The sequence below is a fragment of the Gadus chalcogrammus genome, chromosome 13, assembly GCF_026213295.1.
Source record: "Gadus chalcogrammus isolate NIFS_2021 chromosome 13, NIFS_Gcha_1.0, whole genome shotgun sequence".
Taxonomy (NCBI): domain Eukaryota; kingdom Metazoa; phylum Chordata; class Actinopteri; order Gadiformes; family Gadidae; genus Gadus; species Gadus chalcogrammus.
In genome coordinates, this window is record NC_079424.1 from 18,954,100 (window position 1) to 18,972,327 (window position 18,228).

At 38.7% G+C, this 18,228-nt stretch overlaps 1 protein-coding gene across 1 annotated transcript; it reads right to left on the minus strand.

Moving 5' to 3' along the window:
• Positions 1–14,019: 14,019 nt before the first annotated feature.
• On the minus strand, positions 14,020–16,119 carry LOC130402414 (uncharacterized). The gene is made up of 4 exons (XM_056606565.1): positions 16,015–16,119; positions 15,671–15,742; positions 14,623–15,048; positions 14,020–14,195 (listed from the first exon to the last, which is right to left on the minus strand). Exons 1-4 carry the CDS (start codon positions 16,117–16,119, stop codon positions 14,124–14,126), a joined length of 675 nt encoding a protein of 224 aa, XP_056462540.1. The 3' UTR covers positions 14,020–14,123.
• Between the last annotated feature and the right edge of the window lie 2,109 nt (positions 16,120–18,228).

Below are 18,228 nucleotides of genomic sequence, written 5' to 3' on the forward strand. Positions count from 1 at the left end.
TGTCTGTGTTTGTTGGTGTGTGTGTGTGTCTTGTCGGTCTGAATGTATTTGTGAGACTGAAAGTGTGTGTGTGATTAGATTTGACAATGTGTCTGTGTAAAAAAAGTTGTTTGCACATATATGTGATACCATACCATGTAAACACATTGTACATGACGTACTCTTGTATTGTAATGCAAACTGTCCCTGGAGGATGTGATTGTAAATATTTCCCATCTCTGTATGGGACTGGGTGTCCTCTGTGGGCAAACAAAGCTCAACTGAGGCTCTCTGAAAGGGCTGGTTCAGACTGTTGACTGGCCAATGCTACTTTGTTGAACCTGAGTTTGGGATGTGTCGATCGTGCCCCTTTGTCTGCCATTCTCCTTCTCTGCTTTTCTATTCGCCCCTCTTTCTCTTTCTTTATGTCGTTGGAAGTTGCACATCAATGGCGTCTAAAGCTTTGAAAGTGAAGTGACCCGTGTCCGGACATCCTGCTCAATAGTTCAAACAAATTGCCGTTCATGTGAAGATGTGGTGTGATGTCTCTATTGAGGAGATGATGGCTTTATCTTTAGCTTTAGCTTAGAGAAGGTTGTGAGTAGCAGCTTCCTTTCAGAAAGTTCCCTTAAACAATCCTCCAACTCCTATACAAAGCACACAGAGGGTGAGAGCCGAGGTACTAGCATGATTACACAAAGGTCAGGTGCATGCTAGCATATCGTGATAAAATATTACGTTTTCAAAAACACTGCAGTCTATGCATTGATATTTACATGACACTTCCATTAAACAATGTATAGTCAAAATAATTAATATAAAGAATGGTAAACTATAAGATGGTTAAAGATTTGATCACAAAATGGGGGGGAAATAAATGCACACACCTCTTCCCAAGAGTCAGAACAAAAGGGAAGAGGGCAGGGGGGGGACAGGTAACTTATGGGGTTCTCAGACCAGGGCAGGAGTACAGAAGGAGGTGGAACTAAATCAAAGAACAAAATCAAATAGAGAGGGGCACATAAGGCAGCTGGAAAGCTAAACTTCAGGTAATAAAACCGTAAAAGGCAATTTTGTGTAATTATAACTAAAGGGATATTACACCCTGTTACACTTATTGTTAAACCTGCATCATGCCACTTTTATACGGTAGCTATTCACCCCATAGCAAAAATATCTGAACTCGAAGATTCCTCATGAATACAATGTGTCGATTCATGAGTCAATTGATCCATAAGTGTTCCTCTATATTTCATTTTGTTCCAATCCTCTTCCCCGAATGTGGGATGATTATATAGCTGTAACTGTAGCCAGGGGCGGCCCCAGCACATTTGGCGCTCGAGGCGAGGGGGGAGGGGGGGTATGAAGCGATTGTTGACGGGGGGGACGGGGGGGACGGGGGGGGTATGAAGCGATTGTTGACGGGGGGGACGGGGGGGACGGGGGGGGTATGAAGCGATTGTTGACGGGGGGACGGGGGGGGTATGAAGCGATTGTTGACGGGGGGGGGGGTGCGATTGTTGACGGGGAGACGTGGCCAATAAGTAATTTTTGCGCTCCCCCTCTAGATGGCGCTCTAGGCGGCCGCCTGACCCGCCTGTAGGGAAGGCCGCCCCTGACTGTAGCTTCAACTCTGGCCACTGAAGGCTGCTTTTGGTGGAACGTACTTAATGCAGGTTTAAAACTTGGTTTGTAGGAGACTCAAAATGATCTTTGAGACGTCATCAGTGTGAAAGTATTTGGTACTACATCAATAAACTTGCCACTTTTTGGTGCTTTTACATTGAACATGGATACAATTTTATGAAATGACCTCTGAAATAGTTTCAGGTTCAACTTTTGAATCAAATCATTTGGTATAAAATGACCAATTGAAATAATAAACAGTTTGCAAAACCCACTTTTTTGATTTTTTTTGTTGTTATCTAGCTTTAGTACTGTGATATTTTAATTCAACCTAAACATATGGTAACCTAGCCTAATGAAAACGATTTTTTTGCCATGTCTCACAAAGGAAATACTGTGGCAGTGTCAAACACATATATAACCGCAAGCGGTGATTAACGGGGTCCGAGCAAAATTAAAAGTCTTGTAGGACGCCAAGAGCATCGTTAGCCTAGAGTGAACTCATTATTGCATGCGGGCAGGCCCGGCTCTGGGCATAGGCAGTATAGGCGAATGCTACGGGCGCATCCATCCGCCGGGGGCGCCGAAAATATGGGATTCTTTTTTTTTTCTTTTTTCTTTTTTTTTTTTAATACTGTATTCATCTAACTTTAACTTCAATGTTTGGTATTTCTTAGTACCAGTATTATTTCTTAATACCAGTAGTTATTTCGAAATAAATATTAGACAACATAACATAACATGCAAAATAAAAGAGCGCCCTAGTTTCCACTTCCTCCGCGCGCCCCCCCCCCCCCCCCCCCCCCCCCCTAAAAGGGACTGCGGTCATGCCAGCCGACTCATCGAGATCGGCGGTCATGCCAGCCGACCCAGTTTTTTGCCGTACCTGTATATACTAGCCATTACGGTAATAGCGTCTCAGAACTAGTTTAAAGTAAAAGCATTCGTCGGGTAGCCTACATACAAAAAGACAGTCAATAAAAGCAAATACTATCAAAGGAAGTGTACGGCCGTTGTGGTATTTACTTTCAAAATAAAAGCCCACCAAACATTCCAATCTGAGACATATTACAAATGATTTTGGATTCGATTTAAAAGAAAATGCCCTGTTATTCCATGCTCATTTCACTTCAGGGTTATAGTTCACAACCCCATAGGGTCACCGAAGAAGTTCCAGAACATTCTGATGTGGAGTTTCAAAACAAAAGCCCAGATTCCAATATGAGACATATTACAATGATTTTGGATTCGATTTAAAAGAAAATGCCCTGTTATTCCAGGCTCATAAAAAAGCAGGGCGATAGTTCAAGACCCCATAGGGTCACCCAAGAAGTTTCAGGACATTCTGATGTGTAGTTCCAAAATAAAAGCCAACCAAATATGAGACATATTACATATGATTTTGGATTCAATTTAAAAGAAAGTGCCCTGTTATTCCAGGCTCATTTCACTTCAGGGTTATAGTTCAACCCCCCATAGGGTAACCTATGGAAGCATATATGTAGCAAAATTCAAATGGCAATGCAATTTGGAATTACATTATGCATTTGACAATTCATTATGCAATTTTATAATGTAATTTGTAAATACGTTATTCAAAGTGTATTTTAACATGCAAAGTGACAATGCAATCCTCAATTAAATTTGCAAAAGTTATAACAATACAAATAGAATAACATTTTGTCAAATTCTTTGAGTTCCTTTATACAAATTGAAAAGCTATAGCGTCCCCGTGATTGCAATCCACTTCGCCACGCTCCGTGTGTTGCGATATTCAAATGACATTTCAATCCGCAAAACGGAATCCTAAACGGAATCCAAAGAGGGAATCCAAAGAGGAATCCAAAGAGGAATCCAAAAAGTCAATATGCAAAGTGGCAAACGTATCAGCCAATCAGCGTCTGGGCGGGAACTATGTCACTTGCTCGTAATTTCCTTGTTCACTTCTAGTTCGTATGTGTCAGGTCCATGGTCACCAATGGAGATTATTGATACGCTCCGAAGTTTGGCCGATGATGTGGAGAACAATCGTGTTGAAGACACAGATGCAGTAGATAGAGTGCGTGTTCTGGGAGATAGGATAGACGACTTATCCTCACTGGTACGTTTTGACGCCAGTGTGGTAAACACAAAGATTTCCCAAGTGCTGCCTACAGGCACTGGGTGCGAAACATAGGGTCGGGAGACCCACCGTCTCCACCCACTCCTCACCTACAAAGCTCTCCACAACCTAGCCCCCAGTTACCTCTGGGACCTCCTCCAAGAATACACTCCCTCCCGCTCCCTCCGCTCAACCTCTGCTGGACTACTATGTATCCCCACATCACGACTCATTACGAATGGGGGGGGTCATTCAGCTGTGGAGATACCCTTGGAGACAATAGAAAGTGACGTAGTTCCCGCCCAGACGCTGATTGGCTGATACGTTTGCCACTTTGCATATTGACTTTTTGGATTCCTCTTTGGATTCCTCTTTGGATTCCGTTTTGGATTCCGTTTTGCGGATTGAAATGTCATTTGAATATCGCAACACACGGAGCGTGGCGAAGTGGATTGCAATCACAGGGATGGTATAGCTTTTCAATTTGAATAAAGGAACTCAAAGAATTTGACAAAATGTTATTGTATTTTTATTGTTATAACTTTTGCAAATGTAATTGAGGATTGTATTGTCACTTTGCATATTAAAATACACTTTGAATAACGTATTTACAAATTACATTATGAAATTGCATAATGCATTGTCAATTGCATAACGTAATTACTTATTGAATTGCAAATTGCAAATTGCATTGCCATTTGAATTTTGCTACATATATGCTTCCATAGTAACCCACGAAGTTTCAGAACATTCTGATGTGGAGTTTCAAAATAAAAGCCAACCAAAATGTCCAATATGAGACATATTACATATGATTTTGGATTACATTTAAAATAAAATGCCCTGTTATTCCAGGCTCAGGGCGATTGTTCAAGACACCATAAGGTCACCCAAGAAGTTTCAGGACATTCTGATGTGTAGTTTCAAAATAAAAGCCCACTAGATATTGAAATATGAGACATTAGATATTATTTAGGTATGATCTTTGGATTAGATTTAAAAGGAAACGCCCTCATTCCACTTCAGGGTCATAGGTCAGAACCCCATAGTGATACTCAAGAAGTTTCAGGATATTATGATGCGTAGTCTCAAATTAAAAGCCCACTAGATATTGAAATATGAGACTTATATTTCAATATCTAGTGGGCTTTTAATTAGACATTACACATCAGAATATCCTGAAACTTCTTGGGTGACACTATGGGGTCTTAAACTTTGACCCTGAAGTGGAATGAGTCTGGAATAACAGGGAGTTTCCTTTTAAATTGAAACCAAAAAAATATGTAATAAGTCTCATATGTCAATATCTAGTGGGCTTTTAATTTGAAACTACACATCAGAGTATCCTGAAACTTCTTGGGTATCACTATGGGGTTGTGAACTATAACCATGAAGTAAAATGAGCCTGAAATAACAGGGCATTTTCTTTTAAATTGAATCCAAAATCATATGTAATATGTCTCATATTGGAATTCTTGGTGGGCTTTTATTTTGAAACTCCACATCAGAATGTTTTGAAACTTCGTGGGTTACCGTATGGTTTTGAACTATAACTCTGAAGTGAAATGAGCCTGGAATAACAGGGCATTTTCTTTTAAATTTAATCCAAAATCATTTGTAATATGTCTCAGATTGGAATGTTTGGTGGGCTTTTATTTTGAAAGTAAATACCACAACGGCCGTACACTTCCTTTGATAGTATTTTCTTTTATTGACTGTCTTTTTGTATGTACCCGACGAATGCTTTTATTTTAAACTAGTTCTGAGACGCTATTACCGTAATGGCTAGTATATACAGGTACGGCAAAAAACTGGGTCGGCTGGCTTGACCGCCAATCTCGATGAGTCGGCTGGCATGACCGCAGTTAAAAGGGGTAGGGGGCAATAGCAAAAATCTTGCCTAGGGCACCAAATTGGTCAGAGCCGGCCCTGCATGCGGGTGTCTTCATTCATAAAAAATGAAAACATTCGGGAGTATGCAATAATACATATTCTAAAGAGGTCAGAGACTCCGTGCACAGCCCCGCCTTCCCCAGTGAACCAAGAAAGCCCGCGCCGTGACGAACGGGGGATTTGACCCCCTCGGTTTTACACAGGAAACCGAAACGGCTCGGCAGTGTCGAAAGACCTATGTAGCAGGGGCGGATCTAGAAAAATATTCATGGGGTGGCAAGAGGGGGACAGGAGATTTTGAGGGGTGGCACCCTCTGGCAGAAGTATATACAGTATGCCGATTTAATTAAAGCCATATCAATCAATATTTACTTGGATAGCCCCCACATTTAGATATTTTGACTCAATAACATAATATTTAATTTATTGTGGGATGAGTAAAGCCTTACATTTAAACATAAAAGGTTTCAGACAAAATTTAATAAATTATTACTGAATAATTACAAAATCAACCTGCCTTACAACAAACACCTGCACTATTACACCAGCAGGGGCATGGGGCTAAAAATATATGCAAAGAGAGCTGCAATATGTACTTTAGTTAACAATAAGTTGGCATTGGTCCATGAGATATTCCTATCAGATGTCAATCATCAGTCCAACTTGAGTGCAAATATCACTTTATTCACAGATTCCAATAATTTACATACAATGCCACCCTCAAAGTGCGGTGACATAGAATAACTCCCAAAGTAGAGTGTATTACCTGCATGCTTGGAAGAGCCAAATGGGGATTCAGGGGAAGTGCTATCAAAGATTTCCCTCTCTTTCTTTTTTTATATCTTTAATTTCTAAGTATTTAAGACCTTTTGGGTTTACCTTATTATTTTTTTTGCTCTTGATGTGAAGCTTGTTTTATTATTAATTATTGATTGATTATTAACCCACGAAGTTTCAGAACATTCTGATGTGGAGTTTCAAAATAAAAGCCAACCAAAATGTCCAATATGAGACATATTACATATGATTTTGGATTACATTTAAAATAAAATGCCCTGTTATTCCAGGCTCAGGGCGATTGTTCATGATTGCTTGGAAGAGCCAAATGGGGATTCAGGGGAAGTGCTATCAAAGATTTCCCTCTCTTTCTTTTTTTATATCTTTAATTTCTAAGTATTTAAGACCTTTTGGGTTTACCTTATTATTTTTTTTGCTCTTGATGTGAAGCTTGTTTTATTATTAATTATTGATTGGTTATTAACTTATATTGGTTTATAAAAGTTCAGACAGGTGTGCAATCAAGTAGATTAGAGATGGCCATTTGTAAATAATTTACAGAAGATGACTTGCATTTTGCTGTCCAAGTACCTGTTACTTGGTTCAATGACAATAAAGTTTAATATAATCAAATCGAATGACTGTTGATACAAAAGGAGGCACATGAAGTTAACGGTCAGGAAAACCAGCTGAGTGTAGAAGGGTTTGTGTTTGTTAGCGCGTCTTTAGCGCGGATTGCAATTCTTATTGCAGCATGCAGGGTTATGCGAGAAACATACAGAGGGACGCGGTCGTTGAGCTCCGCCGCCCCACATTGCATGACACGTTAAACTCAACTAGAATCGCCACCATCAATTTGATATCAACAAAACAAAAATAGTCGGAAAGCCTACAGAAACTATAGATAGTTAATGTGACAATCACATTATTAAAAATAAACTTGGAGCAATGATTTACTGAGGAACTATTTTTTTGGGAGTTGCTTTTGCCGCCCCACCTGCCCATACGGCACGCGCCTGCTATGCAGCTATAAGGCATTCCAATCTTAACTTAAGTCTTTAACTATGATGTTTCTGTAATACACAGCCCTGCTCTTTTCTAATTATTATAATTTCTTTATAGATAGACGGTTGATCAGTATTACCTCAAGAATGTAGTCTCTCTGCCGCGCCACTTGCTTCGTTCGTTTGGAGGACTCTCGCGCCTTCCTTGTATTCAAGATCAGTGCCGGCGGGAGTCTCGGGGAGGGGGGGCGGGGGGCAGGCGGGATGGGGCAATATTTCCTGGTTGCATTCACTTGCAGTCGTACTTTTGAAACTCGCTTTTGTAAATGTCTTTTTTGTAAAAAAAAGAAAAATTGCGCTGCCAACTGGGGTGGCAGCTGGGGTGGCAAGGCTTTTTTTAGGGTGGCAGTTGCCACCCCATGCCACCCCAGTAGATCCGCCCCTGCTATGTAGCCAGGGTTCGAGTTAGGTGGGAGCCAGTGGGAGCTGAGCTCCCATTGAGAGAGGTCTGGCTCCCATGAAAGCAGCAAAGAAAAATATCTGTGGGGGTCTCTGAAAATACAGAAGCATAATATTGTAATTAGAAATAAAGCAAATTTCCCTTCCACATGCAGTTATATTGACGTTACGGTTAAGTGGGATAATAGAACGCCGGTCATTATCGGGAAAATAAGCCCAGACAGGGACAACCGGACACCGACTCGAAACGGAGGTGCTTCGATCTGAAGGGGCTTATTTTCGATAATGAGCGGCTACTTGCCAAACAAAAAAACTTCACAAGGTGTTTTTTTTACATTTTATTTGTAACCAACTTACCATACATAGTGTTGATCAGCAGAGAAATAGTTAGCCAAAGACGTTGACGTCGCTTAGCAACCGAAGAAGCTGGCGTTGTTGTGAAGGGCCCATGCAAGTGAACGGAGCGTTCCACGGCATAGAGAACCCCCGTCAAAATTCAGCGCAAGGCCGGTATACGGTCTCCCCCCACCGTCAACAACTTTAAGAGACCCCCACAGAGATGGAATCATAACTCGAACCCTGCCTATAGCCTACCTACTTCATCCTCCCCAACAATATGGGCAGGATCGACCAAGCTCTCCTTATAGGGTCAATAATAGCCTCGTTTGAATGATAATGTATGAATGGAACGTGGCATTTTTAATGTCTACAACTATTCTATACTAGAGAGCCAATCAATGCAACCTTATGCAGAATCAGATAAAGTCTGCTCTCTTGCTGCGCAAAATATATGTTTTAAAAACCAGCACATTAAGATAAATGTAGTTGTCACACAAGCTACTTTGGATTTTTGTAACATGGAATTATTTCAGGGGGGGGAATGCCGTGAATAAATGTATGCACAGCGTTCAGGATTAGGACTGATATATCCCACATGAAAAAATTCTATAGTTTACTATAGTAAATAAACTATAGTATACCCTATATATACTATAGTAAATATCATAGTGTTTTTTAACCTTACTATAATAGTTTTACTACAGTAAACTATAGTATACTACAGAAAATTCTATAGTTGACTATAGTAAATAAACTATAGTATACCCTATATATACTAGTAAATAGTGTAGTGTTTTTGAACCTTACTATAGTAAACTATAGTATACTACAGAAAATTCTATAGTTTACTATAGTAAATAAACTACAGTACACCCTATATATACTATAGTAAATATTGTAGTGTTTTTGAACCTTACTATAGTAGTTTTACTACAGTAAACTACAGAAAATTCTATAGTTTACTATAGTAAATAAACTATAGTATACCCTATACTATAGTAAATAGTGCAGTGTTTTTGAACCTTACTATAGTAAACTATATTATACTACAGAAAATTCTATAGTTTACTATAGTAAATAAACTACAGTACACCCTATATATACTATAGTAAATATTGTAGTGTTTTTGAACCTTACTATAGTAGTTTTACTACAGTAAACTATAGTATACTACAGAAAACTGCAGTTTTATTACTACAGTATACCACCTATATACTACTACAGTAAACTATAGTATACTACAGAAAACTGCAGTTTTATTACTACAGTATACCACATATATACTACTACAGTAAACTATAGTATACCACAGTAAACTGCAGTTTTATTACTACAGTATACTACATTATATACTACTACAGTTTACTTCATAAACTACAATCTACTGAAGTAAATTACAGAACTTTTATTATACTTTTATTTTGCTATAGAATACTACAATTACGATACCATAGTAATATATATACTGCATTACAATAACTGCATTATGCAGTATTTTGTTGTTCTTTTAACTATGTCATTGTACTTTACCTAATGGATATTTTCAACTGTATCACTTTTTGTTGTTGCCATTTTTAACCATAGTGCTGTAACAATAATTCACTGCACATAAATTAGGCTTACAACCACCATTAACAGTGTTTTCTACAGACTGCTATAATACAAAAAAAATAGAACAAAAGTTTAACTTTCTTTAAACAGTTGATAATTTATTGTTTCTGAAATTTGGCAGCATTGTTTAGCTTTTGTCGTATAAATGCTTTTATGTTCGTATCAGTTACGTAGGTGAACTTCAACTTTGCAGCATCTGTGGGAATACACACACACACACAAACACATACAAGAAAGATGAGCATGAGAATGAGGGTATCACTCAACCAACATCTTTTCTCATTTCTATATACCTACCTGTTATTTCAACAAGGTCCTGTTTGGCTAGGCCAGGTTTTCCTTCTGTGCAGCTGCTGGATGACTGGCCAGTCACTGAATGGCCTGCCATATATTCCCTGGTATACATCCCATGTAGGAGATCATTTATGAACTTCTGGGGGCTTTGGAAGGAGCATTGCTCCACAAGTCCTTTTGGAATGACCTTTAATGCAAGTAGATAACATTACCACAAATATACTTCAACATACAGCAGAATAGCGTCTTACCTCAATGATATATATATGCATTTAGATTAACCGAGTGTACGGCTGATGCATTTAGAAAAACAGTGCAACTGAAACTCAGTAACTTAACCTATACAAATAAAGTCAAACAGATTCTTACAGAGTGACCCAGGGCGTCTGTTGCTGATGCTGATGATGGACCTAGAGCTGGTGATGGGTCTTCTGTTGCTGGTGCTGGAACTGCTGTTGGTGCTGGTGATAGTGTTGGTTCTGGTCTTGGTGTTGGTGTTGGTATTGGTGTTGTCGTTGGTTTTGGTGCTGAGCGAAGAAACTCCTCCATCTTCTGCAAACGTCTGGCAGCACTGAGCAAAGGATTCATAATAGCCTTTTAGCTAACATCTAAAACAGAAAAACCCTTGTGTAAAAAAAAAAAAAAGTTTTCAACAATAGCATTACATTTCAATGTTGCTATTTTTGCCTTGAGAGAATCATTTTCCCTCTGCAGCCTGTGGTTGTACTCCCTCAACAGCTCACAAGATGGGTGATGGCACTGAAAATAAAAATTCCATTAAAAAAGCTGACATGATCCTATGACAAACAGAAGATGTACATAGAGTTAAGGGTTACATCAAGACGAGGGATGAGCCTGTTATAGCATACTTAGTGTTTTACAGTAAGCATGTTTTTTAATTATATATATATATATAAAAAAGGCAAAGCGATTGGGGTGGTGGGCAAGTAATGTAGTCGGTGTCTGAACCCTCGTGCGATCTGTAGATAATTCACATTGTTTATTTTGAATGGGACTGAACAGTGTTCCAGTGTGCTATAAAAATCATGCACAAGCAATTCACCATCTGTTGTACACTAGAATGCAATTCGTTACATTTAAGTCTAAACTTACCTCGTAGTACTTCAAACCCTCAACTAACTGATCATAGCAGCTCTGTCGTTGAATGACGACATGGAAAAGTATTGCATTCTGCACAAATGCATCTTTGTTGTCCATGCTGACTGGGTTCGGAAGACCTTCGAGTTGGTATCTCCATGAGTCACAGCATTCCACTGCTTGCTCCAGCTCCTCTGTGGTTAATGCTTGATCAACCTTAAGGTGCAATCGAAAAATAAGGATATGATAGATGCATTCAGAATTTAAATAAATACCTCAGAAACTGGGATTGAAGCGAATAACATTTTATCACACTCATATCATACCTTCTTCAGGGCTTCTCTCAGTTCCATGTCAGCTACATCATCTGGAGTGACCTTCAACTGAAAGATGTGTCCTGTCAGAAGGTAGTCCACTACCAGAGGAGAAAGGCTGGAGGGCTGGAGGTTCACCACCCTGGACGATGATGGTAGACATCATCTGTCCAATAGTGCGGTACACTCCATTCTGCACATGAGAAATGTTCATTCTTGGAGTGAAGCCATTTAGAGACTCTAGGACAAAAGGACAAAAAGCAATTTGTTTATTCAGTAAAGACAACTAGAATCACTCAAGATATCATACAATAATCTGAATACCATTAACCTATAACAGAAATACTGTATATGGAATAGAATTTTTGAATAGGCAAAAACACATTTATACTGCATGCATAAACTGCAAGGGATTGGCATAAAGTTACATGTTACAAGGTTTGTTGAAGATGTGTTGGGTTTTAAGTTTTTGAGTACCCATTTTCATTCAGATATCTATTATCTTGAGGTGAGAAGTCAAGGGCATACATTTAGCCTAACTTATTATTTGTTATTGCTATTTAGCCCCCTTCCAACAAGCTAGCATGACCACTATAGCCTCTGAAAGACAGAAATGTCGACAAAGAAAGCCAGTATCCTTTAATTGGCTAATAAAGCGCCAATTATGTATGTTACCCAAACTTTAAGAGGGCAGCTTACCCAGTATGCAAGTAAAATAATTTTACCACCACAGCACAGAAGTACATTTGATGTAAAGTGCATAACAATTATGCAAAAAAAAAAAAAGATTACCTTCAAATGCTCCACTCTCTTTGAAGATGGCTTTCACAAGCAGACGGAAGAATTCTCGCCGTGGCCCTCCGAGGTCTTCTCCATCTTCGTTGGTGCCTTCGTCACTGGCAAAGGCGACATACAGCAGATCGGTGCACTCAGTGAATTTCCGTCTACTAAACTGTCGGAGGGCAGTTGTCCACACGTTCCCTCGGCTGATGTAGATTGGTCTGTATGCTTCTGTGACAACCCTCTCACTGTGAGCTTTCACAATTCCTGTCATTTCTTCTATGCTCAAACTTTCTGCAAACCTTCAGAACATAAAGGATAATGATTATTACCAGCACACATGAAAGCCACACTGACTCACTCTAATTTTGACTGGTGCAACACTGAAAGTTAAAAATGAGCAAAGCAAGTATACCTTGAATCCTGTAAGGGCTGCACAGACTCTTCTAAAAGACTGCGTCTGATGGCCTCCTCAATGGCTTCATCTTCTTCAATATCAATAGGACTGTTAATTAAGACACAAGGATAAAAGATTAATTCCCTAACAAAATGGACCAACATAAAATGTAACAAATATTACATGAGAAAACCTTAAGTTAATACATATAACTGTACATGAAATCTGCAAAGTGATTCATAGCTTCATTTGGCCCTCGCTGTCCCTGTAGGTCCATCCCATCATCGGATGGAGGAGCACTGGCTTCCACCCTCTCTTGCCTCTCACAGTGTTCGCTCTGGGCTCTGGACGGTGCATGTCTCTGAGTCACTACATAAAGAGAATCTACTCAGTAACTCTTAATAATAACCTAAACAATACTTTCAATCCATTGATGCAAATTATGCTACACTGTTTTTTAGGGGTGGGAATCTCTTGGCACCTCACGATTTGATTCCGATTATGAGGTAAACGATTAGATTCTAAACCGATTATCGATGCAACAAAAAAATGTATGTACATTTCCATGCGTGATTTTCAAAAATATATAAACACATCTTAGTTTGCTACCACTTCCTACTTTTGTGATGACCATCAAAGACATCAACAGATGAATTCACTTATCTAATATTTTATTAGAGAAAAAGCTTTTGTCACAAATATGACTTTCTATGAACAATGCAATAATCAATGCAGCTTGCATTACAACACAATATGGAAGTTTGTAAAAATTAGGGTTCCGTTTTATTTTCTATGTCAAAGAAAAAGCTGCTCTTGAATTAGACGGAGTTCTTGTGTCTGGCTGTGAGTTTGCGTGCATGCTATGTGTAGGCTGAATCGCAATCGTGTCAAAACAAATCAGATTGGCCAATAAAAAAAGGTAATTCAGATTATTAATTTATCTGCATTGAGACAGAATCATTCTAGAGAGAATCGCGATGCATCGAAGAATAGATTATTATTCCCAACTCTACTATTTTCACTCCACACAAATAATAACGGTTTTGTTTCAATAAATTCAATAATGCAATAAGTCACCAATTCATCACAAAAATCAAGTCAGATCAGAAATTAACCTGCAAAGTGATTCATAGCTTCATTTGGCCCTCGCTGTCCCTGTAGGTCCATCCCATCATCAGATGGAGGAGCACTGGCTTCCACCCTCTCTTGCCTCTCACAGTGTTCGCTCTGGGCTCTGGACGGTGCATCTCTCCGAGTCACTACATAAAGAGAATCTACTCAGTAACTCTTAATAATAACCTAAACAATACTTGTTTCAATAAGTTCAATAATGCAATAAATCACCAATTCATCACAAAAATCAAGTCAGATTAGCAATTAACCTCGAGAGGTTCGAGAGTTGTTTACTGGGATTTTCTATACAAATGAGGGGTGTTAATTTATTTATTTTTTTACTCATCTCTCCTTCGTTGTACAACCGGGCTTTCAAAATCACTGTCATCAGACAGCTCCACACACCAGTTCTGCACAAAAGAAAAAGGTACTCCTATGTAAAAACAGGCAACTTGAACAGTAAGTTACAAGGTGAAATCTTTACAGTGTGACATAATTTTATCTGATTGAAAAATTACATATTTTCTTGGTGTGGGGAGTAAACAACATCTAGCTAGTAAATGGAGATAGAGGTATGTGTTGGAATAGGATGTGGGGGATGATTCAGTTATTGAGTACAGGTGTGCTCATCACTGGATCACCAGTTTATGGGTGTGTTCTGTCCCATGTGCAGTAACAGATCAAGGCCCAAGGTCTGTGGAAATGTAGGGGCCAAAAAACTGTGGACTAGTGTGGGCTGAAAGCTTTTTCTGAGTTCAATAAATGGGCAGCACCCGATTTAGACTGAGCCTTTTGTCCGCCAAGTTACCACACTAATGTATTCAATAACATGCTCACCTTTGCAGGAACTTCCATTTCTGCCATAATATACAGGCATGTGCTGGAACAGACGGAGGCAACTTCTTTACCACCCCAGGGGAAATTGGAGGTGACCTTCGGTATCATCAGTTTTTTACACCCCTTGATGGTGCTCAAAAACTGAAATGGAAGTGACTGGTGCTCTGATAAGCCAAATGCTCCACTGAAGATAGCTGTTATTTCAGCTCTCACTTGGTCTTCAGACCATTCTGTGGAAAAATAAATTTTTCCAACAAGGCCAGCCGTAGCTAACCTGGTCCGAGTTTCTCCTCTGGGTATAATGAAGACCGATACCCCCGGTGAAAAAGTTAAACATACAACATCCTTCGTGTATGTTTTGACATTCCTTCGTCTCAAGTATCCCGATTGAGCCCGATTACGTCGAGGGATGGATGGCAGTGGAGCCTATTGAAAACAAGCAGATCAAGAGACTTTTCTTAATAGAGCTGATAATGACCAAGTTTAACAGTAAAGTTGTAAAGAACTGCATACAGGTCTCCATGCTGACATTTCTTGTAATTTTGCCATGCACAGGATGAAATCATATGCCAATCAAGTTAGTACATTTCACATTAACACTTTATTAATTGATTAGTTGACAACAATTAAACTAATTGCCAACTATTTTGATAATTTATAATCGGTTTGAGTAAAAATGATCTTATTTCAGTATCTCAAATAATAATAACACCAACAACCTTTATTTATAATATGTATTGGTTTCTTTAGTCCCGTTTGACAGTAAACTAAATATCCTTAGGTTGTGGACAGAACAAGACAACGAGTATGTCATCTTGAACTTTGGGAAATAGCGATCAACATTTTATCATTTTATGGACCAAACAACTAATTGATTAATCGAGAATATAACCAGCAGATTAATCGATTATGAAACGAATTGTTAGTTGTAGCCCTAATCCTCAAATTACCAGTGTTGAACTTCAATATTAACCAGTTATTTTATATCAATAGTTTTATTCTTCTCAGGGTAACATAAACGTTATCCAGCTATTATATCACAACTTACTGATCTCAGTGATGTGACGGTGGTGGCAAAGTTGGAAGTGCCTGAGGCACTGGGCACCGCTGGTGTTGAAACCTGAAACAAGAGCCCGCATTTTAGATGTGAGATATAGCGGCAAAGTACGTTAACATTACACATGTTAACCACAGCACAGGCTTCATAGAGTAAGTGGTCGTTTTGTCACTGGTAATAACCACTAAGTCAACTAGGCTACAAAGAGTCCTTACAGTGGAGTGGATAACAAAACTTCAGCTAGCATATACCACACAGCTAACTGGCTGGGTTAGCTAACATTGGCTAACCCCCTCGTCTGCATAAAGAACTCAAATTAAAACGACTAAACTTACCGTTGCTGATGTGGACTGGACCGGGGGAGCTACACCCTGGAGTGCAGCCCGTACAGCTGCAATAACCACCCGTTCGATGTCCAGGACTCCCAGAGAACCGGCCATGCCTGTTTGACTTTGTCTTGGTCTTGGTCTTGGTCTTGGTCTTGGTCTTGGTCTTGGTCTTGGTCTTGGTCTTGGTCTTGGTCTTGGTCCTGGTCTTGGTCTTTGTCTTTGACTTTGCCGCTCGATCTTTGCCGCGCGATTTGAAGCCACTGCAGTGGGCGTGGTTTTATTGGGGATTTTAATATTTTCTAAATATTTAGCTTTACACTTGGCGACACATTTAGAGTTAACATTTAGATTTAACATGTAACATTTAGATTTAACATTTAACATTTAGATTTAGATTTAACATTTAGATTTAGATTTAACATTTAGATTTAGATTTAACATTTAGATTTAACATTTAACATTTAGATATAGATTTAACATTTACATTTAAAATTTAACATTTAGATTTATATATAACATTTAGATTTATATTTAACATTTAGATTTAACATTTAGATATAAATTTAACATTTTGATTTAGATTTAACATTTATATTTAACATTTAACATTTAGATATAAATTTGACAGTTATATTTATATTTAACATTTATATTTAACATTTAGATTTAGATATAACATTTAGATTTAGATATAACATTTAGATATAATTTCTAACATGGATTTTGTACATTTGAACATATTGTTGACAATTAAATATAACACGTTGTTTTACATGAATTTCTCTCAAATGTGAGGAAAAGGCGCTAAATGTGAGGAAAGTGAGCTAAATGTTGAAAATGTATCAGCTAAAAAATTGTTACAGAGTTTTTACAAACGGCGCCCCATATTCCCTGGGATCCACGCAAGCGAAGAGCGTCTACATTCCGATTGGCTGTCAGTGTTTTGCCGCTGAAACGTGTCATAGTAATTTGCATAAAGTTAAAAAATGTTCAACTTTTTTTGGACGCTCTGGTCGCTCAACTTTGGCCGCTGGTAGCGTTGGTCGCTTTGGTCACTTTGGTCGCTCTTGCCCATAGAAAGTGAATGACTTCCCGCGATTTGGTAGCTCAATTCGCTTCTGGTGTGGACGTACAGTGTTAAGAGGAGTTTCGGGCAACGCTCCAAAGAAATTAACGATGGTTTGAAAGATCCATCGTGAGAATGATCGTACGAGCGAAGATCCATCGTTATCGGTAAACTGGGCCCTGAACTGCAGCCTCATTAACATGGTCAAAATGTCTATTGATAAGCACACAACATCCAGAAAACTAAAAGCACACATTTCTCAAGTGAATTAAGGGCTTTCTTCAAAGCATATACCTGAAAAATCTTTGAAATTTTGGGGAAATTAAACATTTGTAGTCAATAACACTGATGGAAGAAATATAAATATGACAGAGTTAATTATGAAGGAAAAATGGTTAACGGAGATGTTCCCCTTAATGCCATACTGTGTCTTGGCAGTCTGATTCTTAGAAACTAATAAGCCGGAATGTTGATTGCCTGATGAATTTCAGGTGCTGTTCAATGTTGTGTTTCTTAAATGAGTGGCAATGACAGAATGTCATGTTCAGCTTGTTCATAATGCTCTAATCAGGATTCAAACCCTCAAATATAAGGACCATTAGTACACGGCATTATCCTGTCGATCCACTGACATTCCTGAACTGCATAAAGCCTTATTCGCTTATCAATCAAAATGTCGATTGATAAGCACACAACATAAAGAAAACTCCAAGCACACATTTCACAAGAGAATTAAGGGCTTTCTTAAAAGAGTACAGATCTGAACATTTGCACTGTTAATGGTATCCACCTAATGAGAGCCGTATACAATAACAAAATGGTCATATAGGCAAAATGGGTTGAGACTGTGGACGTTTGGCTTTTCTTTGAAATTGTGGGAAAAGTAAACATTTTAGAGCAGAAGACCAGGGTGAAAAAGATGCATCTGATTTTAGAGATGAATATGATGAACGAATTTTGAGTCCATGTCAATCTGTTGAGGAGAAATAAGCCTACCGGTAATTCATGATTTTTTACAATAGCGCCACCTTTGGGTGCAGTAGCCACATATTTGGGTTTATGGGGAGGGGGTTATTGGTAACCATACCTGAAAGTTTCAAGAGTTTTCGACTTACGATATAGGCTGCAGTATGACTTTTACAGAATTTGAGGGA

Bases quoted from the DNA above. Each gene is read 5' to 3' on its own strand.
- LOC130402414 (XM_056606565.1), bottom strand. From the start codon at position 16,119: ATGGCCGGTTCTCTGGGAGTCCTGGACATCGAACGGGTGGTTATTGCA. The intron at 15,049-15,670 runs GTAAGTTGTGAT...TGTTTTCAATAG, and splicing joins CCGTCACATCACTGAGATCA to GCTCCACTGCCATCCATCCC. The intron at 14,196-14,622 runs GTGAGCATGTTA...TCTTTTGTGCAG, and splicing joins AAATGGAAGTTCCTGCAAAG to AACTGGTGTGTGGAGCTGTC.